At 39.9% G+C, this 24,781-nt stretch overlaps 2 protein-coding genes across 2 annotated transcripts; both read right to left on the reverse strand.

Moving 5' to 3' along the window:
- Positions 1–742: 742 nt before the first annotated feature.
- On the reverse strand, positions 743–5,149 carry LOC104377765 (alpha-1-antitrypsin). The gene is made up of 4 exons (XM_009984629.2): positions 4,495–5,149; positions 2,736–3,006; positions 1,922–2,069; positions 743–934 (listed from the first exon to the last, which is right to left on the reverse strand). The coding sequence occupies exons 1-4, from the start codon at positions 5,147–5,149 to the stop codon at positions 743–745; spliced, it is 1,266 nt and encodes a 421-aa protein (XP_009982931.2).
- Positions 5,150–21,478: 16,329 nt separating this feature from the next.
- On the reverse strand, positions 21,479–24,717 carry LOC104382437 (alpha-1-antitrypsin-like). Its single transcript, XM_086613398.1, has 4 exons — positions 24,045–24,717; positions 23,281–23,551; positions 22,404–22,551; positions 21,479–21,685 (listed from the first exon to the last, which is right to left on the reverse strand). The coding sequence occupies exons 1-4, from the start codon at positions 24,715–24,717 to the stop codon at positions 21,479–21,481; spliced, it is 1,299 nt and encodes a 432-aa protein (XP_086469524.1).
- Between the last annotated feature and the right edge of the window lie 64 nt (positions 24,718–24,781).

Here is a 24,781-nt window from a genome sequence, read left to right on the forward strand (position 1 = left end):
GGCATCCATCTGCTGTTGTTTCCAGATGATGGAACAGGGAGGGAGTCAGGCTGACACCACACCAGACTGGTAGTGTTGCTGTCAGCACACATCCCTTTTCTTGGTGCTCCAGATCCTCCCAAGTGCCAAGCCTTGGCTCTGGATTTTGACACTGTCTTTGATCCGTAAGGCTGTGCTGGGAGGGAGATGTCAAATTGGCACACAGGCAAGTAATCACCCTCTTATGGAAATTCAACATGATCTTTCTCCGTCAATGACATTCATGTGGAAGAGAAGAACTAAGATATCCCTGAGTGGACTGCATTTGTATGTTATACTTCCACATGTCAGCCCTCCAGCATCAAGACCTGGTGAGAGCTGGCAGCAGCTGGAGCAAACCCCAGCATTTTCTTTCCTTCCTACCCAAAACTCAGGAATGGCGTCTTTGTTCAATCTTTATTTACTTAAAATGTTTTAAACTGATTCTCTCAGCTGCATATTTACCTTGTTTTTCAAATATGGCATGCATTGGTCATTAAAAGGCTAATTTATAAAATTCTTCACAATTCACTAGTAAGAGTATCTCAGTGATTACTTTCTACTGGAGGAGGAAGCAAGAACAGTGTTTTTAAGAATGACTACACTCTTGCTCATTTCTTTGGAAAAAAAACCATTAGTAACTGTTTTGATATAATTTTAATCACATTGAACTATAATTGCATGAAGAATGCAATTCAAATCAATAAGACCATGCACTGACCAGTCATTTTTCAGTTGGGTTTACAATTTTTCCCATGAAGAGGATGCTCTGAGTATATTGATCAACAATCAACAGCAAGAACGGATGGTTGAATTTAACAACAGGAGGGACAGAATGAGGAAGAAAATCTGTACTGGTGACTGCTGCAGCCTCTGTGCCATTCTCATGTATCTTCAACAGGGCCTTGTGAACAGCCTGCAATGAAATACAGCAAGAATTAATGTATGTGGAGGATGGGGTGTGAAATTATTACAATCAGCACTACGTTAATTCAGCTACTACTTTTCACAAAAATTGCTTGTAGGTTAGGAACCAGGAACAAGGGCACTGTAGCTTGTGGCGGTTTTCTTAGCAATGTTGTCTAAATAAGCAAGTATTCTCACATTCAGTGTTCCTCACCACAAGTGTATTCAGCACAGACCTTAGGGACTGCACACCTTGTGGAATTAACTGAAAGTCGAATATTCAAGCAGATTCACAAGAAATGACAATTTCAGAGGGAAAGGAAGTTGGGCTTCAGAACTGCTTTGCATGTATCCCTAATAGCACATGCATTACTGTTTAGCCAGTAGAAATCCAACCTTGATACCTTTTTTTTTTGTTAAATTATTGTTGGGTATTTTTAATCTTTTAGTATTACTAGCCCCAAAATGTTAGAACATTGCAATTACTGCTTTCAGAATGGCTGTAAAAATGCTAGCCTTTCTCCTCACTTTATCTGTTTCTCCACATTATTTTCAGTAAATGGAACATTTTCATCAAATCTGGTCCATCTTACATGATTAACACTCATCAGGGCCTTCAATGGCAACATAAATTTTAAAATCCTTTAAAATTATAGAATTCACATGTCAGAAAAAGGCCACTTTTGGTGCTAGATATGCTGATGCAAGACATCCCAAACACAGATATCCATGGACACTTCTTTCACATGCAGAAACTGGGTTGTGTTAAGTTTCTGGGACATATGCTCCACCCCTCCCAACGTTTGCCTGTCAGACAGATGGCAGCATGCTTATCTTGGAGAAGTCTGAGAGAGTTTATAGTTACTTTATCAGCGAAATGTTCTAGTTCAGAGTGTCAGCCAGCCGTAGCAATAAGTAAAATTTCACAACTTAGCTTAGGGCGAGACAACTGAGTATTGAGGAAACCACAGACCATTGTTTTTACTGACAAACTTACTTTTGAAACCTTCATATCATGCTTTCCTGTGATTCCAGACAGGTCAGCACGGTCAGAAAACACATCAGTTACACCCAGATTCATGAACATCTTCTTTAAGTCATAGGTGCCTGAAATTGATAGTTTTGGAATATAGACTTCTATCCTCCTGTTAATTCAAAAGAAAATTATGGCAGTTATTGCAATCAAAGCATGCCTTGGACTGAAGACTCTGAACTTGCTAGTGGTTCTTCTGTGCTAAAATGTTAGTCTTTTCATCTGAAAAAGATGGCAACAAAAAGAAGACAGGAAGACGATGGTCTGGAGGATGGGAAAGTATGTAACGAGAAAGACGTCAGTCATGTTTTCTTATATGATTCCGCAACACAGTCACTTGATGGGACAGCAAGCAGCGGTGGTGCCAGCATTTTTGGGACTAAGTTTTCATTCTCTTTCTAGTCTTGAAGGCTTTCTTTTGGAATTCACACCCCCATTCCCTCTGAAGGGTCTGATTGTTATGCCACAGTTATTACAACTCAACCCTTTGTGCTCGAAACAAGCGAAATGGAGACATTTAACACCAACTAGAAAATGTGTGGGGAAAAAAGTTAAATTTCCCAGCTCACAGATCTCTTCCCTCATCACAAGGCAATGCTGATTTGAATATTTGCTGAAAGAATCAAATCATCAAATCATTTGGTCTATCCTTTTATACCTATTATATTGCTTAAATCTCCAATCAGCAGCAAAGGCTAGTAACTATGAAACCTGGTCATAGTACTCAGATTTTGGGGTTTGACTACTTTGAATCATCAAATCAGAATTCTGTATTTACCGTCTTTCAAGTGATTTTTCCCATTTAGACAGAGTGTCTTTTGTCAGGGCGTCTTCCAACTGTTTCATTTTTCCTTCATTGGGCAGGATAAACAATGCTGCAACATCTCCCTTGTAAGGAAGCTGCACCACCTCACAAGACAGCTTCCTGTCAGAGTATGTTTGATAAAATCCGTCTCGAGTCATCATCTTCACTTCAACTGAGGTCTTTGCATTCACATGGAAATAATCCTTGTGAGTCCCCTTAATATTGAAAGGATTTTCCCAGTAAGCTTAAAACCAAAAGAGAAAGAATCCAATCAAATGCTTATTTCAAGGAGGATATATTAATATAGTCCAGACTAATATACACCAATAAACCCATATCTGAAGATTTACATTCATACTTGAAGATCAAAGGTATTCCATGTTTATCAAAGATCTTGTTCCCTGTCATCTTTGCTGTACTGTGTTCAGTAACAACTAAATATCCCAAGTTAAATTTCATATGGACTTGTACAACACCTTTCTAAGATAAACTAAATGAAGTAACTTCATTGTATTACCTTATGTTTTATTAGAAGAAAATGAAAGCTGATCAGGATCCAATGAGTTGCTTTCTGGTTTCAGAATATTGCTTGTAAAGCAAGTTCCACAGCAGATGTCTGACTTTTAAAAGGTAACACGTTAAGCTCCTTCCATGCTTTTTCATGTGTTCTTCATCTTGTAGCACTCAGGAAAAGCTTACATGCAAGAACAACCCAAACTTTTGGGCCTGATCATAGCTCCATTATGGTAAATGGAATAGGGCTTCAAGGGCTTTAATCTTCAAAATGGTTTTCTCTTAATGTTTATTCAACTGAATTTTCAATGATATTTTATTTTATATTAAATCAGGTCATTCACTGAACAAATATGCAGGAATCATAGCTTGCCATTCTGTAAGTATATTCTCTTTTTTTTTAATATTGAATAGAAATAAAATAAAATTGAAAAATAAATAATGGAATGTAAACTCCACAGTATGCTGATTGCATTATAAGTTTATAAGTTTGAGCTTTCCTCCCTGGTTCCCCAGTAAAAAAATATATACTCTGGTATCATAAAGAAATGCCACAGACTAGGGCATCTGAAACCAGGGTACCTAAATTTAATAAAGCATTTGAAATAAAATCTGTTTTGCTGAATGCTGGTATATTTCCAAACAAATCTTTCTGGGTGGCAAATGCCATGTATGTCCTGCATGCTGCTACAAATGGATATAATCTAAGAGAAAGTTAATCATTGTCAAAGCAGTGCATTCGCAAGTGTCTCTTGGGATACGTATAATGTGATGACAAGCTGTAGAACATTTAGACTCCAACTCCAGAGGTACCTACCTATTGAATAAGCAAGGACTGTAAGTAAATTGAAGTGTTTGGTGATTTTTGTTTATCTGTGTCTTTGGATTTTTTTTCTACTTCCTACAGCATGTGAAAACATAGTAATTTTTAAAATCATAAGTAGATAAAGTCTGACAGAAAAATTTACAGCTGCACGAATCTGTTGTGCTTTGGCAATTCCCTAAAACTTGAAAATTGCAAATCAATAAATTTTATGCTTAGAAGCCTAAACGTATGCTAGACAATGTGGAAGAGGTTTCAAAGCATGAGAATTTTCAATGTTTCTTATCATAATAGCCTAATCTTAACACTGGTCTTTCTTTCAAAAATAATCTAGGGTATTTGGTTTAGTGCAGGTGAAACTAAGGTACTGCAGTAAGTAACATCTATGTAACTTACCTTTGAAATAAATGTAGTTAACAATTACCATCAGAGTGTTTGGATCGAGGTCTTTAAGTATTTGGTTCATATTCCCATGAGTTTTGTTCTTTATATGATCATTGATCTCTTTTTTAGCTTCAGTGGAATTCTGGAAGTTACTAGAAAAAACTTTTCCTTTATACAGTTTTTTGATGTCCCTCAGAAATTTTTTCAGTGGCTTCAGGTGTTTGTCCATGAACAGAGTGTTCTCCATGCTCAGCTGCACCTGGCTGCCAGGGCGGTTCAGCAAAAGGAGAAGATGATGAAAGCCATCGTGTATCTCCTCCTCCCGGGTGTTGGTGAGGTTAAAGGCCAGCCCTTCCAGCACCTGGGTCTGGCTGTTGGCTCTGGAGCCCAGCGCCAGGAGGGCAAAGGCAGTGGAGATGCTGACTGGGGAAAAGAAAATGTTCTTGCCAGGTTCTTGGGTGGTTGCTTGCCTGTAAAACCGGAAGGCAAAGTCTATGTTGCTGGGGACTATCCGTCGGCAGGACTCAAGAGAATCTCCGTCATGGGGGTGCTGCTCCTGGGGGTAAGTCACCTTGGGCTTGTTGTTGTGGTGGTCACTCTGAGTCAAGCTGTGGACAGTCAGGTGAAGCATAGCTACCAGCAAGCACTGTGGGAGGCTGGCCTTCATCATCCTTTGCAGCTACTGTGTGGACAAAGAGTGAAATGGTCTTGGATGTTGGAGGTCAGCTGTGTCAACATCTTATCCTTTATTTCTATCTGCTACTACCTTAAACAGCTATCTGTTAATCACTGTTATCTCCTGACTTTATTCCTTTTTAAATCCTTGTGCTTCCAAGTTTATCCATGATTCCTATCCTTTGCTGCATACTTCAGTTCTTCTTTACTCCAGCTACAAAAGTCCCTTCTTACTGGAAAAAAGAAACATGTGGAGAAAGAAGCAGGTGAGTATTAAAGAAAAATAAGAGTCAGAGGGAGAGAATGAGTGAAAAGGCTTTTTTAAGTTTTTTTGCGCTGTGTAAATCCATTCTATGGTGAGGCAGCACATCAGGAGCAACTCTTAATTATTTTGTGTTTATCTCTAAGAACTCTATTTTGTTATTAGTGATTGAATGAGGCTTATGTCAAATGACAATGTTACGTCAATGGAAACAATATGAGATTGCAGCACTCAAAAGTAGTATTCTTTCACTCGTTCCTGACTCATTTTAACATACAAAGTGACTACTCACAAGAGAGCTAGTAAAATCTTTCTGCTGCAATACCTGATTAGATCAGAATATGTTGCTTTATTTTAAACAGTCACTCATGTGATGCACGTCTTCGAGATTACTCTTTGTGTGTACCCCTCCATCCTTGGCAAGGGAGGGTGAGGTCACTGGTATGGGCTTGGCACCTCCTGTCTTTTCAAACTTTGTATCAGCAGGAAAGCATCCTTTTGTAAGGTGAACAGCCCCATGGCCAGAGTAGTGGTCAGCAAAGAGCCTGGATTGTGGCATCTTGTTCACTCCTGGCAACGATGGCCATTTTTTGTTTGTTTATTGCTTGCTTTTTTTACCAGTTAGACCAAGAACATGTTGGGATGATTTGTAGTGTCTACAATGTTTAACCTGCCAGAAAATAGTAAAAGCTGTTACAATTAAAAATAGTACTAATGACTAGAAAAGCAACTCCAAATAGCCTTCACCTAATGTCCTACTTGAAGCAGAAGATCTTCAGGGAAGATCAAATGAGGTACCTACTCACCTCCCAGTCAATGGCAAAGGCACTTACAGACACAGGTTCAGTGGAGCAGATGAGATGTTTATTGGGATTGTCAGCACTCTGACCAGTAAGATTTGGGTGAAAAGGAGCCTGCTTGTCTTGCTGCAGCTTTTCTCTGCGAGGTCTGAGTAAATCAGGACCTACAGGGGAGGTTGGCATAGCAAAATCAACTCGCGAATCCTGTCTGGACCATGTTGGTATAAATAAGACAGCTCATTCACCTCAGTTTCAGTTATCTGGTTGTAAGCTTTAGGGAATCTTAGTAATGATAAAAAATAAGACTGACAGTTGAGAAGTTGAAGTACTTTCCCCTCATTAATGAAACACATTTCTTCTAGATGTGAAAGAGCTATTTGGGGCAAAAATTCAGAGTTATACTCTGTGGAGCTCCTATAATGTATGCATACAATTTGCTATTCAATATTTCTTGAAATTAAGTTCAGCTGTCATTTGAGTGCTTAGAAACCGGGTTTTACCTTTGAAAGCAGATGTGCTTCATGACTCACTAGCTAAATGCCGTACAGCTGCATCAAAATAATTAAGGTAAAATAACTGGGTACTTACATTACATTCAGAAGGGTCTTGCTCTTGTATGGGTTGTGCTGTTTCTTGCTGCTTTACTGGTACTGCTGTTTTCCTCTGTTAAACATTACATTGCTTCAAATACATATTACCTAGAACGACAAAGCTGAATGCTGATGAAGCTAGTTTTCTTGGACATTGTATGCTTGCGTCCACATCTCTCTACTCCAAAAAAAGACCAGAGCAAAGACCATGTGGCCCACCTGATCAGTAGAGTGGCGTGTTACATTCCAAAGGGTATGCAACTCTTAAGCAAATATTTATTGGAAATGAGATTTTTGTGCCAAGGGCAGCTACTTTGCCCTATATGCTTCCTGTGATGGAGATAACTCGTCACTTGGAGACACACAATTTTGCCCAGCACCAAGTGCTGAAGGCCAGAGTCACAGCGAGGGAGCTGCAGGGTGCACCACTTGTGCTCAGCCATGCTACTCAGCCTACTGGACTCCACTTAAGCGTCAACATTTCATCTTTTTTTTCCACACAGTAGGGACCCCACTGGTTGCTATTCAGAAGCTAATGAGTCCTCTTGACCTCATTAACAAAGAGGATAACTCATTCATTTGTGTAAGAAGAGTGAATTTTAGCTGTATATTGAATGGTAATCTTGCAGTTTTTCAGACAGCACCTTCTAACCACCTAATAATTCTCTCTGAATGTCTGTTAAGGACTACCTAGTATATCAAGATCTGGAAAGTACTTAATCATATAATCATAGAATGTTTTGTGTTGGAAGAGATCTTAAAGATCATCTAATTTCAACTCCCCTGTCACAGGCAGAGACAGCTTCTACTAGATCAGGGGACTCAAAGCCTCATCCAGCTTGACCTTGAACACTTCCAGGGATGGGACATCCATAACTCCTCTGGGCAACCTGTTCCAGTGTTTCATCACTGTCATTCTAAAAAAATTTCTTCCTTATATCTGGTTGAAATCTACCCTCTTTGAGTTTAAAGCCATTGCCCATTGTTCTATCACTATACACCCTTCTAAAAAGTCACTCTCCAGCTTTCCTGTAGACCCTTTTTAGGTACTGGAAGACTTATAGAAGATCACACCAGAACCTTCTGTTCTCCAGACTGAACAGCCTCAACTCTCTCAGCCTGTCTTCATAAGAAAAGTGCTCCAGCCCTTTGATCACTTTTGTGGCTCTCCTCTGGGCCTGCTCCAACAGTTCCATGTCCTTTTTGTGTTGGGGACTCCGGAGCTGAATGCAATACTGCAGATGAAGTCTCACAAGAGCAGAGTAGAGGGACAAAATCACCTCTCTTGACCTGCTGGCCATGCTTCTTTTGATGCAGCCCAGGATACCGTTGGCTTTCTGGGCTGCAAGCGCACATTGCCAGCTCATGTTGAGCTTCTCATCCACCAGCACTCCCAAGTCCTTTTCCTGGCTGGATGAACTGTTTAGATGTGTGGTTTTATCAGCTAGCCAGGAGAATGCCTGCTCAGACCCTCTATGCCTCTGCTGCACCTTGCAGGACTTGTTACCATCTGCTCAGGAAGGGACAGCACAGTTCCCTGGATCCTGAAGAAGCTGTGTAAATAAAACAGTGTAAGCACAGCTCTTCTCAGTTCCTAGCTGTGCTGCTTTCAGAGGTACTTCTTTATCTACTGGGAACCATGGCCTTGTCAAAACCATTACAGTGATGCAGCTAGGTTCCCTGCACACTATCTACAGCCTGAAGATTTTTTTTTTTTCAGAATACAGTTGAACTCTGCATGCCTGTTTTAGATATATCCAAAGTTTGCTATTAAGTACTTTGAGTTTGAATTTGTATTTTTTCTTACTAGAGTATCAGTTGCTGCTATCCCCTGGAGCACTTGTGTAGGTCAAGCAAGGTTTCGCAGAGTAAACTGTTATCTTTTGCCAGCCACAAAACAACTGCATTTGAATTAAGTGAATGTATAAGCTAGAATGCTTGATTGCAGAAGTGCAATCTTTCAGGAGTAAAGAATGAAATGCTTACAGTGCTCCAAGACAGTCAGGCTGTTGGCTGTTCTGGGCTGCTTCTTCAGTCACAGAGCTGAGCAGTATTAAGCATTTATGCTTCTATTAAACATTACCTGAATCAAAACAAAATTATCTGAGGATGCAGATAAATTCTGATGAAACTATTTTCTGTCCACATGTAGCCATGGAGAGCAGGTAGAAGTCAATGATCGCAGGGCCAGCTGGCTTTAATGTTTGCTGACCCCAAACACACATAATTGCTGTAGGCAAACACATCTTGGAGAGAAGAGGTCCATGAGTATGAGCATCTGTTCTACCAGATATACCTTCCTAGCTTATTGCCAGCTAATGATGCAAGTGCTAAAACATCTCCTGAGGTGTGTTACAGCCTGCCTTGGGGCTTTAGTTGCCTGACCGTGCTGCTCAGACCCCTGCTACAATGTGCTAAACCAAGCTAACTTCCTGTTCTACGAAATGCAGAGCAGAAGGAATAATTAACGTGCAACGCACTTTTTTCCCCAACACGCACTTAGCATCAGCTCAGAAACAGTCCCACGCTCAGAGGCTTTCTTTGAGCCTCCATTTAGTCACATCAGAAGGGGAAGCCTGGGCAGTGGAGTCCACTGCGCAGCTGCAAGGCCAGCTGAAGAGGAAGGTAACAGGACAGAGACTTGATGCTGTAAAGAAGAGCTGTGTGCAAGGTCTGGGGGTAATTCTGGATTCCCTGCATGACTCCTGAGGTGAACCAAAGCATGCTTCAGTACAGTGAGAAAACTGGCAGAGACACATATGCAAATGTTTTTGTTGTTCGGACGTTTGTCTGTATTATTCTCTTGTCGAAAGTCAACATGTACTGATTTTGAAACTCTTTCAAAATTTGCTCCTCTTTGCTTCAATTATTAGTCTTTTCATGAGGTGGTGGCTTGAAAAAAGAGGTCCATTTTCCTACCAAGGAGGTCAACAGAGATTCTGCAAGACAACAGTTGATTCACTACACGGCCTGCTTCTGGAGAGAGTAACCTGCAAAATATGCCTACAGTGCCACTGTGATTTACACCTGAGTTCATTCCTGACCATGTCACTGTACTCATACTATTTTGCTCCAAGTGTCCCTAGTATGAGCTGCCTAGTTCCTTTCATTAGCAAATGCTCAGCAAGCCTCACAACCTCCGGCAGCCCCAGCCATGCCCTGATGAATGCAATGCCCACCCTCAGCATCCTTTTACACAAACGTTTTCCTGGGTTGTTACATAACTCTCCTGTTATTTTGGGTGCTCTGAAAGAAAAGCAAAGCAAAACGAAAAATGGCAAAGTCTCAAGGCAGCAGAAGATCAGCCTTGGCTGAGGGAAGGCTTGAACCAAGTCCTTGCAGATCAGTCACAGCCACTCCACTCCAGATCTATAATGTCCACATTGTAAATCACACATCTGATATAGACATGAACCACTGTATCAGCTGGCCCGAGACTGTCTTCATGTGCTGTCCACAAAGACAGTATATGCATTGTCTAAATTCACCATTGCTTACCCCAGCACCAAACTCTATCTGAAAGCATACAGTCACTGTGGAGGAGCCAGAGGGGGACTCTGAAGCAGTAGTCACCTTTAGATTGAAGAACCTACCTAGAGTATGTCTTGACTGATTGCAGTCAGATTGTCCCATGAATTTCCATTCTTACAACAGGACTAGAAGATCTGCCTGCACTGGCCCTCAAGTCAGCAGGGAAAGAGGATGCATGAAAGATAAGCCACACAGCCTAGTGGTGGTTCACAAAACAATCTTCCTTGCATTTCTTTTCCAAAAATATTTGTCTTAGCTCTGTTATCCTGTTTGACAGATCCTACATGCTCATTTATACTGTAGATAGAGATTAATGAGGCCTCTAAGTCAGGAGCTTGTTACTCTAATGAGTCTTTAATATAGCAATTTGCATAATTTGAGAGGTAAACATATCCATTTCAAACAATGACTGTGGAAGCTGCAGATGATGAATGCTATTGTCAAATTATCCAGAAAGAACGTAGATCTATAATTCTCATTGAATCTAGATAGAACTGGGATTCACATGTCAGTCAAGCATAATACAACAGGAGATGGGTTCTTGACTACCGTTAAAATCATGACTTTAGTATAAAAATTTTCATATATCAAAGTTTTAAAATGTATTCAAGATTTTCTTAATTTTTTTTTAGTGGTTACCTATGTAAAAAGCACTCCCAACTAGAGAAAGGCAATGAGAAACGCAACTCAGTTACAGAGATGAGCAAAATAGTTGTTTCCATTTTCACATTGCAGAGCCTTGAAGATAATATTTCAGCTCTAAAACCTCACTAATGAAAGGATCTGATCGCATTTTATTTCATTCATTAAACCCTCAAAAGTTTCCTGTCCATGTCTAGTATTTATTGATTCAGAGAAAAACCTGTAGAATTATGTATTTTACAGAGTTTTCTGTGTCATACAGAGAGCAAACTTCTTACACCAGAATGGCTGGAAACAGATTTTCTAAATTCATGTTTATGAACCAAACCAAAAATGTCTTAATAATCATCTGTACTTCATGCTTACATTTGGCAGACGGTTGAAAGAAATGTTAAGGTGCTTGATATTTGCTGGTGAAGTCATGTTTTTATCCAGGAGCCCTGCTGTGATTTACAGAGTGTAATTTTAAGACTCCAATTTTGAAAACTCTAGTTATGCTAGTGGAAAGTTTGTCCATGGAAAAGTCTTACTGGTCCTAAGCAGCCATTGTTTAATTAATTATTTTTTTTTCCTGAGTAGTAATGATTGGCTTAAAAGAGACAGTAGCCTAAAATCTTACATTAGACATGCAAACACAGGTTCTGGATGCACTAAAATGTCTCTCACTGGCTTGCTTCATTTTCTCTTTAGCACATTTACTAAAGAAACACAGTTGTGCTCTTAGCTCTAATATAAACACAGTTCGTGTGCAAGGTTGTTCTGATCTGATGCATTATGTTTATACTTTCATGGGAGACAACAATGTTGATTTTTTGCAATCGATTCTAAAGCAATACTTAGCTTAGATACCCTAGCCTCATGTTTTTGCTTGTTTAGGGCTATAAGAATTGGTGAATTTCTGCGAACAGTTACACAGTGGCTGTTCAATGAGCCATGCCTAACAAAGTAATAAGGTTTAATTAGCCCAGCCTAATCTGACGGTTTACTACTGGCACACTATCTGTTAGCATAGCCGGCTAGTGGCGCGTGTATGAATGTGAAATAAAGATCACTCCTTGCAAACCTTCTTTGCTTTTCGAGTATTGTGAGGTTGAATTCTTGCAATTTCAAGTTGTCTTGTCATTCAAACTTTGCTTCCCCCTGTCCAATTTAAAAACAGGTCTCAGTTAATAAGATAAACATGTTCTTCATTTTGAGTTTTGATAGAGGCTGTTTTCAAGCTAAACATTGGCAATGCCTGTGTAAAATTCATGTTCTAGTTGTTTAGATATGTCAAAAGTTTGAATCACCCAAGAAACCACAATGTATATGGCCAAGCCCCCAAGCCTGTAATTTCTTCAATATGTATCATTGTGTCAGGGTGCAAAAGCCCCGAGTACAGTGCAGAGCTCGACTTCTCATGGCAGCCTTAAGCCTGCACAGATAGTCACAGATTTAAGTTTACAGCATCTTCATTTATACTCTAAAAATGAGACTTTTTCTTTTGCTCACATGTTGATTTTCACAGTACAAATGCACGTTCAGGAGACGCCTTACGTGGATTTCCAAACCCAAAACTCTAAGCCAAGGTTTCCTAGTTTTTTGCTGCAGACAGTTTAACCTACAGCCACAATCAGTGACGGCTGCTGAACAGCTAGAGGGTAAGAACGAAAGTTGTTTTCAGCAACCCTGGCTAGTGCGGCCTCCCTGTGCTTCCCACAAAAATTCAGCAAGGCTTTGCAAACATCCTGCAAAGAAAATGGGCAAATTTTGTAGAAAACGGGGGTCGAATAGCAAAAGTGTGAAGGAAGATTGCTGACGCAGTGACTCCCTGGAGCAACTGCATCTGAGGAAACGCAGCTTAGGGGCTGGATAGAGACCTCATGGAGAGCAGAGAACTGGAAACACCGGAAAAGACTAAAGTAGAAAAGAAAGGGAGAGGTGTGCTGTGCTTCTCTAATAAAACATATTCATCCACTTTGTAATAAAATCTTGTTCAAATTCTGTCCAGCTGTATTGTCCAACGGTTTCTTGCAGCAATCTTATAATCAATCAATATGGCAGAAAAATGTTAAAACTTGGGGATCATAATCAGACATTAAAACGTTGTATTTTTGAATCTGTCCCTCTGTACAACATATTTTACTTCTAAAGAAAATAAAGTCAACAAGCGTGCCAGTATGTTTTCCCCATAGATTTTGCCCCTATGGAACACAATCTTAGAACCAAAATGTAGGTTGGAAGGAGTCTTCAGAGATCATCTAGACCAACCCTCTGCTCAAAATGCCTACTTAGATCAGATTCTTCAGGAACATGCCTCCAAGGACAGGGATTTCACAACCTCTCTGGACAACCTCTTCCAGTATTTAACCACTGCATGGTAAAAATATGTTCCCAATCAGAATTTTCTACATTCAAACTGTTCATTGATCTTCTGTTCAGTTTCTCCAGCTTCAGCATCATGCATCACTTTGTCATCTTCCAAAAACTTCTGAACTGTCATTTACAGACAGGGCATTGCATTTGCTCAGCTGGACCCTGCTTAGCAGTAGTTGAAAGAAAACCTCCATGGATCTTCCGCTCCTCTGTCAGGTGAGATGTTTGTGTAGCCAACTTCACATGGATGCTTTGCCCTCCCAGGAGAGCATTGCAAAGGCAGTATAAAGGCTCAAAAGAGAGAATAAAATGTTCTTGTCACGTTTCTCTGTCATGACCTGCTTGTAAAACCTAAAGGTGAAGTCAGCATTGCTGGTTGCTACCTTGAGATGAGCCAGGTTTCAACCACATTGCTGCTTTCCAGCAGATGTTTAGGTAATTTACAGCTCTCAAGCTGTAATATTCACTGGGGTGACCAGTTAGTATGTAGGAGAGAAACCTAATGACACAGTGGACTTGTTGTTTGCTGGTTGTCATTTACAAGATAGTGAGGAATGGAATTGACATTTGAGTAAGAAAGCAGCATGAAAATTACCCATCTCTCCATAGAGTGCCATCACTATTTGTTACAGAAGTTAACTTTATGCCAGATCAGATCTCTAACTGAACTCAAGGACCAGAATGAAAACAATGAGAAAAAAGGGGTTTAATTAATGTCTTTGAAGTAGTTTCTAAAGAACACCCATTAAATCCATAGAGTGCCAAAAATAATTCCTCTTTTTTACCCACAGAAATGAGATACAAGTCTTAGGTCTCAGTGGTTAGTTCACCATTGCCAAACTCCATGAATACTGAAGCGTTTAGACAGGCTGTTTTCCTCTTAAACTTCTATTGACCTTTCACCATCTTCCCCCACCCAAATTCCACCTTCATCCAAAGCACACGTCACATCGAACTAGAGCCTTTTGGAAAGAAAACAGAGCTGGATTTCTTGGGTGATCATGGGAAGAGCATTTTAGGGGTCAATATCAGTAAAAAGACACTAGATAAACATAGTCTTTACTGTTAAAAAATTGAAAGATGGGAGATATCAGACCCCTCTTACTGCCTCTGAACTTATTCGCTTCTTTAATTTTGCTGTGCTGAATTAAATGAGGATGTATATTTGTGATGCCTTCATTTGTACAGCAACGCAACTGCAGAAAGGATTTATTTTTTTAAAGAAGCAAGAATTTAAACTACGTGTGTTTAACCCAACTGTGGTTTTGTCCTCCTGTTTTTCTTCATTTCTTTTTAGTGCAGAAAGTGAATTATTTCTTTGAGGAGACTTTGAGTATAACATTTCTCCACATGTTATACTATCCAAAAACTGGCCAAGAAGTGAGTCACCTCAGATTGGAACAACTCTGAGTTTCGTTTATGATTCATAGGACTTTATTGAATGAGTTGGATGTAAACGGGTCTAAACTAAACACTGGATTTAACTCCACTGTACCAGATCTACAAAATCAAGGAGAGGTAACCATCACCTCGTCAAGCTTGGCAGTGAGCAGTCTTTGAGCAGATATTGAGGTGGCAATTGCTGGTAGTTGGAACAGATATAAATACGTCTCAGAAGAGAAACTCCATTTGCTGCAGTGCTCCAAAACTGCTTCATGGTTTGGTGCAGGTACTTCCAAAACAAGGAAGAAGGAACAAGAAGTGAATTATGTCACTGTCAGCTCCTACACATGAACTTGCCTTGGAGAAAGAAGTTCAGGAAGCCTGTCCTGAAGACTCAGGGATATGGAAAAACTAGAGTCAAAAGCTTAAAATGAAAACCTTATATATGCCATACAGTACACAAATAAAAGACAATGTGAATGGAAGTGTCACATAAAAATGACACAGGAGTGGAAAGTTAACAGAAGAGCAGAGTGTTTATTCTGAATGTTTCAAAGTTTTAAAGCTTTAAGGACCTTTAGTGGCCAGTGCGTTAGGGGCAAACCCCAGCCAACCTTAGGACTCCAAGCTACAGAGACGCAACGGTGTAGTTGCACTTTCGTAAGTCTGAGCCTGTGTCCTGTAATTAAACAACATCTAGCTGATGGAGGTGAAAAGTTCAGTGTCAAATCTTCTCTCCTCCAATCACTTCCTTTGATGCTCTTCCTGTTGACATCACTTTCTGGCTTATTTATGCTGAAAGCTTTACCATCTGCTAATTAAGTTCCTAAAGTCAAGCCTTAGAAAAACTCGAAGTCTACATTGCATGGTGGCTTGCCCAGACAGATGAGCTAATTAGCCTCAGTGTACTGCCAGGCTGCTCTCAATTCCCTGCTTCCCTGTCTCATGGCAGCTGCATGAGGGTCTGTAGCTTGTGCTTCTGCCTCTCGCAGCACAACAGGGAGACCTTGGCCACCTTGGTGAGTCCCCTCTTCCTCTCAACTGCTCCCCATAGACTTCTGCCTTTTTTCAGGGAAGAGCAGTGCTCTTCAAGACATGACATGTTTCTTCACAAAACATCTAAGAACATTTCTATTTTCTCATAATTTCACAAAAACAGCTATTTTCCTGGTCCTTGCTTGGCAGAGAGGTGATTCCCTTTATCACCACTGTCAAACCCACTCTTTTACACAGGTGAAATAAGAAACTATACGATAAGTAACACAGGTAACGTGGGCTCTAATACAAGTGTTATCTCATGTTCACATCACTTACAAGATGCCCTCTTAACCAAGGCATGCTCTTCCGCTCTTTGATCTATTGCTTGCACTCCAGACAGCATAAGGCAAGTGGATAAGAAGGTAAAATCAATCCTGGAGTATCTGAGGAAGCTGTCTTCCTTTTTATCTTCTTTTTTTCTTTTTTTTTTTTTTTAATTTTAATGCGGACATCTAGTAGTTTAGGTGGTTTTAAAGGTATTGTGATAAAAGTCCGAGATGTATTTTTCAATTAACTCATAACAAACACTTGCAGGTCCATTTAAACTGGAGAAAGCTCATAAGAAATGTCAAAGTCAGCTACCCAGAGGAAATGAGAGATATGAAGAACGGAATGCAGAGCCAACAGCCTCAGCTAGAGCATGCTTTGCTTAATGGAGCCATCTATTTCTGATGGACAGTGTGAACCTACTTCTTTCCCAGCCATTTTCCCCACACTGAAATAGTTTACAACTGAAATTGTTTCTAAGTTATGAAATTGTTTCTGGCTTATGGCAATCTCAGATTTCTGGACGTCGAAGCATATTACTGTTCCTGGAAAGGTGAAGTAGGAAGAGCTAGTGAGATGTTCTGACAGCTCTGTAACTTCAGCCTCTGAGGTCATAATCTGGAAGCAGTTGTCAGAAATCGAACTGGTGCTCAGGTAAAGCATCCTGTGAATCTTTATCTGGAAGAAAGCTGCAGCCAAAGCCTGGTACCAGGTAAACTTCAGCATGCACAGGAGGGAAGTTTCAAATAAGTAAGTAAAAGAGTGAAAGGCAACAGTACCTCCAGTGATTGACTTGCCTGTATTCATCAACATCTAAGTATCATAACGCTGTACTGTCTTCATACATATTTTCCTAATAGGAAAGAAATATCAGGCAAATATGTAAGACAAAAATGACCAAACCATGTTGTGTTTGAAGAAGAGAAATACAACTCTTTGCCAAGCCTTTGCAGGAGTCAAATAACCACAGACCTTCCATTCTTCCCCACAGATATTTTTTCTCTTGGCCAAATGACAGAGCACAAGCCAGGATTCTAATATATAGCAGAGTTGTTCAGTTAACGTTATGGCTCTCCATTAAAAAGGCTTGGAAACGTTTGTGTGAAATGCATTCATTGGTTTTGGTCTGGCTTTTGCAGTCTCTTAGCAGCCAGTGGTACAATTAAATACACTCCATTCAAGAAAACATCTTATACGTCCATTACAACAATGAAACTGTTGACGCCTTCAGACCCCCCATTCTGAGCCCCAGCCATACCTTACATAGATAATTATGCTGCTGGTAACTCCATCTGACATATGCCAGGGATATGCATGTGGTATTTAGGATTACCAAGGCTCTGTGAAGGCTACAGGAGAGCATTCCCTTGAGCAATACATCTCTTGGGCTGTACAAGGGCTTTCTGAGCGTAGCTTTTAGCATGATTAGCAGGTGACGGATGCTGGCTATGTGGATGGCACAGCACCTTCATAGATGCCAAGTTCCTGGTGGCAATAGAAGCCAGGTTTTTGGCACTGAATAATCACCAAGTTCTTTGAGAACTGAGAAATTAACATAATATTGCCCAGCAATATCTGGGTGACAATTAATTAATAATGGTGTGACAATTGTTAGACTCTCTGAATACATAATGAAATACATGACATCTGATTTTGAGAAATCAGACACCCCCAGGTGATGGGTCTGTGACATAAATGACACTATACTCTTGCAGAGATAACTATTTTCCCAATAAGATAATGATGTGGGTGCGCTGATCAATGATGAGCACCAGGAAAGGCATGCTTTCATTAAGGGGAGACTCTTATCCCACCATCCTTGAAGTATTATAGGGTCAATCCCTACCAGAACTTTATAGACCTTGCTGCAATTTTTCTTTGTCATTATGTTCCAAGAGTGACATGCAGAAAGAACAGTATCATACAGCACAAGAACATATTCAGTATCAAGAAAATGTTAAGATGTGACTATTTAGTTGTTATATAGTAGAAAACACATTAAAAGATGATTACTTTGACAAGGACCTAAATTATGGTATGATTCTATGATATCTCTCATTGGATGAGGCTACACTGGTATCATAACCATGCGCCTCAGCTTTTTCAGGAATTTCTCTCATTAAGCAGCCTGTGCCTTCTACCATTGTCAAAATATAGGTTCTTATTTGTGCTTACATTTACCAAGGTGCTAGTAGGTCTTTTCAGCAGAATATGAAATTTGGTTTTCAGCCTATGACCTTTAAGGCTGTTGTTTATGTTATGTGCATTTAGTTTCTTCATAGCAGATGCTGCGAAGCACTGGGAACAATGACAGACCTGCGCGTTGGTGCTAACCACTGGCTGTTTGAAATATGTTATTTTCCTTGATTTACTTCAGGCATACTATTTCCCTCTCTTCCTCACACTCGTACACACTTTACTTCTTTTTGTTTGTCCTGTTTTTTTTTTTTTTTTTATGATCTTTAGCACTACTCAAAATCGCTGCTAGTTTTCTTCCAAGGTCTTTTGAACTTCACGTGGTTTGTAGGTAAGGGTTAAATCTATCTCCACCATGGATTAATCCTAGTTTCTGAGCTTCTTACTTATGCTTTTAGACTTTGTTTCACTTCTGTAGATAACTCGTTCCTAGTTATGACAACAAATACACAATTTACCGCTATTCTCACAATGCTTGTTTTCCTTTTCTTCTTATTTCAGAGAGCTGCTTAGTGCATGCTCTTCAATGATTCTGCTGTGTTGGCAATTCTTCTTATATGGCTGTTAACCTAAAACAACCTTTACAGAAGACTGCTTTCAGCCATGCTACCACAGATTTCTCTTAGGGTCCACATAGGCAGTGCTGAGGCTGCAGCTCCTACTCGAGCGTGGCTGCATGCACTCCCACATCAGATTTGGGTGTAGGCTTCAGTGTAGAGTGGGTTAGAAGATGTCCTTTGCACTTTGTCCCTCAGGTGATTCATCAGGCCAGCTCCATCCTGCAGCAACGTCACTGCATTGAAGTGGCACACCACAGTACTTGCACGTGCAGCAGAAACGCCACTAGCTAGGAGTAAAGTCCTTCCTCTGATGCACTGAGGATCTTAGTCATGAAATTTACAGTCAGCAAAATAACCAAGAAACAAAAATCCAGTAAAGAAGAAGGAAAAAACTGTCAGATTGAAAGAAAAACCACTCTCCTGAACAAAACATGACTGCACTGGATTTGTGACAGCCTTAAGGCTGACAGTTCGGGAGGTGTGCAATCCTTCTGTGCTCATTATTTACCACACAAATTTGCTGTCTGCTGCACATTTCTAGTGAGAGGAAGGCAAGACATACGTATACGGTCCCTACTCCCATTTGAAGATGTTTCTCTACCGACTATGGTTTCTTGATATTTGAGGTTATCCAGCTCTTAATTCAGCTCGATTTTTCTCCACCCACTTTCAAATAAGTTAAGCAACAAGCTTACCTCTCAAACTGAGATTTGATTGGCAAAATATTGTTTAGATATTTTTTTCCTACTAGCAGAGACTATTGATCTGAGGTCCATGAGGAACAACAAACATGAGGTCTCTTGGTATTAACCTACAAAGTCAGTTGTCATTGCAAAGCTGGACTTCGCATTCTGTCCTGAATTAGCCCTGAGATTTGCCAAGAGCTTTTAAGTGATTTTCTGTAGAATCAGTTTATCTGTATTATACCAAGACCAAGTCCTTATATGTTTAGACGTACGAAGCCAACTGTTTGTTACTAAACATTGGAAAGATTAAATATTGTTATGAATAAGGAATTTTTGTCGTTGGTTCATGTGATTTTGAGGAGGGCTTTAATAGTGAATGTCAAGTGTATGTGACTGGCAGATAGACATGGGAAGGTTCTTATATGCCTTATTGGTATACTTACAGCTACAATTTACTAATATTGATAGCATCAGTTTAATGTAAAAGAAAATAAATATTCCCAAAGCAATCAAGATAATTATATTTTGGAAATATTCACCATAATTTTTGAGTTATATTTTTCACAGACATTTTAAAAGACTAAAGTCTGAAAAGTTGCCATTTATATTTTACTTTTTTTCTAGTAGTTTGAGATATTCTATAGCAAAAGATTTGATTAATCTGTAATTTAAGTGCTTTTACTGGCTTTATATATTTTAATAAGATATGCTTATTGATTTGAAAAATTAAAGAAAAGATCATAAAATAATTTAAATATTTACTGATTTGTGTTTCTTTCCTTTCATAACCATAGAACTATTTAGTGTAACTGGTATGTTAAAATCCTATTGAGTCACTATAAAACAACACAATAGCAATAAGTTAGACTCAAGAAACCTTAAGTGAAAAAGTACAAATGTCAAGTCACAGTATGTTTTCACTGTATAACAGTAATCCACTGTTAATATCTACAAAGGTGACTTTTCAAATATAACCTGCATTTTGTACGCGTGTCTATGATACTTTAAAGCAGGTTAACAGTCCCTAGGAAAGCTCTGCTGTTCCTACTGAGGAAACACAAACTGTCTGGTGTTACAATTTTTCATTCCTTCTCTTTCTTCCCACAGTCAGACAAGTCTGTCTGAAAAGTGTGATAGTGAAGGTGGCATCAGTAGGAGAAAACAGTGGCAACACATCCATAAAAACCAAACTGATGCTATGGACTCTTCCAACTGATGCTACTGAACCAACTGATGCTACGGACTCTTCCACCACACTTTTATCTCAGGGCATTGGCAATAATAGCTATATTAGCAAGATAAAAAAGAAAGTCTTTTTGCTGGTATGACTTCCTTTCTTAGCACAATAAACATTATTTGTAAAGCAAAAGCAACCTTCTTGTCTTCATGAGGACAGCTTTTTCTGAGGAGACAGAGGGAGGCAAGCTAAAACAGCTGCACTCATGAGCCCTTTACGCTGGTGTGTCCTCCAGTGCCCCAGTCACTGATCCTGCAGCTTCATGCCTTACTTGGTTAAAACCCAAAGAAATTAATAGAAATTCACTCCAATATTAAGGGAATCTGTTTTTAAGTCTAGCCATTGAAGGTCAGCGGATTAAACAGACAGGACTTGTACTTCCCACCTCTTTTTCTCTGTTTCCCTTCTCCTGCTGTCCCATATACACACTGTGAGTGTACAATAGCTACTTCATCCGGAGACTTTAAACAATCTCAAACACCCTATAGGAGCGTGTCAGGAAGGGCTTCTTACAATACAGGTGAAAAGCAACTTATGTTTCATTAACACTACAAGCTATATCTAGCTGTAGGCTGCAGTTGGGAGGGGGAGATGGAAATACTGGTGACTTTTGGACAAGTAAGAACAGTTTTGGGATTTTAAGGGATTAATAATGTATGTAAGGATGATGGTTGAAAGACGAGTACCAGTACGTAGTGATATGTACACAGAAATGTTTTGCTAGATCACAGGAATTTAGGCAATGATGTATGTAAGTGCGTGTCCTCTGGTCAGTCAGTTGTTTTTCAGAGGGTTTACAATTTTCCCTATGAAGAGGACGGTGCGAGTGTATTTATCCAGAATCACCAGAAGAAAGGGTCTATTGAATCTGATTCGAGGTGGACGAGGAAAATCGCCAGATCTCCAGGTAACCTCCTTCACCATGACCCCTGCCGCTTCGGTGCCGTTCTCATGAACATTCAGCACGGCGCTGTGGATCACCTGCAATGACACAAAGCTGAACAACCTCCAGCTGACAACCTGGCAAAAAGAAAGCAGCCTGCCACCCTCCTCACTCTTGCCAAAGGGAGCCCTGCCTGGGGCCAGACCCCAGAGCACCAGCCTTGGGAAGGTCATCACCAGCCGCTCCCCTGCCCACCGCAGTGCGATCAGCCGTCAGACCGCTCCTGCTAGCCTCCTCCACTGCGTATGCAGAGAGTAACCCTCGAACAGCAGACAGCCAAAGAGCGCTCAAGATGACTAATGGCAAGAAACTTTAGAAGCAAATAAACCTGGCAATTTAGCCCAGATTTAGTTTTGCCTTTGGCAGCTTCATGTATTATTGTGAATTTACTCTATCATCTAGCTGAAAAAAAGAACTTTTTGAGAGCACTAGACGGGCAGGAATAACAGCCTTTTGCCCTCTGTAGGGGGAATTAGAGGATATTTTACCAAAGCTAATGTGCTCTCTTTGGATAATTTTGTTTAGTAGCCAAAAAAACTTTTAATTATATGTACGTCTTCTTCCTCATCTTGGAACCATGTATGTGTAACCCCTTGTAAGCATGTTTGGCTTCAGTTTTGGGGCTTCCTTTGTCTCCATATTGGCAGCTGTTGATGATTGAGTTATGCTTCAGAGAAACTGGGACAAGGTTTTCATGGGATATTGTCAGATTCTTTGGCAAAACCTGTGGTTGTTGTGTTTCATGTGCTGACTTACTTTTGAAACCATCAGTCCAGACTCCTCAGTAATTCCTGACAGATCAGCTTGTTCAGTGAATAGATCAGTTATACCCACTTGTTTGACTATCCTTTTCACATCATAGGTACCAGAAATAGAAAATTTTGGAATGTGCAGATGTATTTTTCTGTAACAAATAACATGAACAGGGACAAATTGTCATCTAGGTAACATTCCTCAGTGGCTTCAGTATAGTTACACTTCACATTTATTAGTACAAAAGTCTGATTCCAGGATTCAAATAGCACTTCTGACCAGATTATTTATCTAATGTGGAGGGCTGGAGCAGAATGAGCCCATGTTACCCTGTGCTGCCACAGGAAGGTTCAAGGAGTGCGGTGGAAGACACAACTATACCAACACTGTGGCAAACAAAGCTACTTTTTTTTTTTTCAAATGATCATAGCTGGCTGTCCTAGGGCTGTTTGAATATACAGTAGGGCCTAGGCCACCACAGAAATAGCTGCAGTAATGGTAAAGGGAAAAAGTTTCCTCTTTTACATACAATGCTGCAGATCACACCTGAACCTCAACATCCTAACACCCAATACTTCAGAAATAGCTACTCCATTCTATTTTCACGACACCTATATGAAAAAAGGGTCTGTTAACTTCATAATCGTGCTAAGCAACTTGTGGTTGAACCAGAAACTTAACCCAAGATGAATTCCAAGTTCAATGCCCTATTTGTTCACTACCCACAGCTTCTTTTCATTTTCCAACTAAGAAAAGGGAAATCCTGCAGAGAGAGGGAACATTAAGTGAACAGAGTTCAGTAAAATAACCTCTAATGTTTTGTGAGATACACACTACTAATCTATAACATGGTCACCTCTCACCTTACAAAAACACTTACCTGTCTTGGAGGAACTTCTCCCATTTAGACACAGTTCTTTTCAAGAGAGCATCTTCCACCTGCTTCATCTTCCCTTTGTCAGGCAGAACAAATAACGCTGCAGCATTTCCATTGTAATGTATCTGAACCAGCCAACAGGATAGCTCTTTGTCAAAATAATGTCTGTAGTAACCCTTTCGATACATCATGTCAACTTTTACAGATGTTTTCTGATCCACAAAAAAATCCTCCTGTTTTGTATAGGAAGGACTGAAGGGTTTCTCCCAATGGGCTTACAATAAAAAGAAATATACTTCAGTAAAATACAAAAAGGAATGATCACGGTGAGTGAAACAAGATCTAGTCCCACAGCGTTCCTTTGATTAGAGCAAATATCTTTTTAAAGTTGCTTCACCTTCAGGTGTCACAGCATTGCAGCTCTTTTTTTTTGTTTTGTTTCAGTTGCTTAAAGACAATTACAGGCTGATAATACTGAAAACATCATCTTTCACTAGAGCATGACTCTATAATCACATTGAAGAATTTACCAAACTCAACAGAGATACTTGTTAAAAAACTCAGTCTTTAACTCAACCAGGTGAGGACACAAGCATTTATAATGACTACAAATAAACATGATTTTATAGCAATATTTTCCAGATAGTGAACATAGTTTCCTCCATTTAAAATATTTAAACTACTGTTTCTTTCTCTTAAGTGTTCATTCCCTGTAATAAGCAGTAACCATCTGAGTTACAACCTTTGCACCCTTCGATATTTCTTACCTTTAAAGAAGACAAAGTTAAGAAGAACCATTGCAGTGAGAGGATCAAGATTTTCCACTAGTTTAACAATCTTCCCGTTTGTCTTTTCTTCAATGTAACTGTTGATCTGATTCTCAGCGCCAGAGGAGTTGTTGAAGTCAGCAGAAAAAACTTCAGATTCATAAAAGCTTTTGACATCATCCAAGAACTTCTGTAGTGGTTTTAGTTTCTCTTCTATAAAAAGGGCATTGCCCAGGCTCAGCTGGAGCTCACTGTCTGAACGGTTCAGCATGTTGAGGAGCTGGCAAAAACCTTCATGTATTTCCTGCTCCTGAATCTTCTCCAGGTTAAAGGCAAGCCCTTCCAGAATCTGAGTCAGCGTCTCTGACTTGGCACCGAGTGCCAGCATTGCAAAGGAAGCAGAGATGCTTATGGGTGAAAAGAAAATATTTTGATCAGTCGCTTCAGATGCGACCAGCTTGTAAAGTGAAAATGCAAAGTCAGCATTGCTGGGAACTAGTTTGACAAAGGTTTTGTTCTTAACTGGATAAACTCCTTCCCCGTGAGAACTGTGTCCTGGGTAATATGTCCCTTTAGGGTGATTCTGCTTATTGTGATAATGAGGATGCTGATGACATTGGACAACAGTATATAAACAAGCCAGCAACAAACACAAGGAGGAGGTGGGCTTCATTTTCCTGTTAACTTGTTTCTGAAAAGAGAGAAACATACAAAATATGGCGTGGAAATTAATTTCT

This window comes from Tauraco erythrolophus, chromosome 6 (assembly GCF_009769465.1).
Source record: "Tauraco erythrolophus isolate bTauEry1 chromosome 6, bTauEry1.pri, whole genome shotgun sequence".
In the NCBI taxonomy this organism is placed as follows: Eukaryota; Metazoa; Chordata; class Aves; order Musophagiformes; family Musophagidae; genus Tauraco; species Tauraco erythrolophus.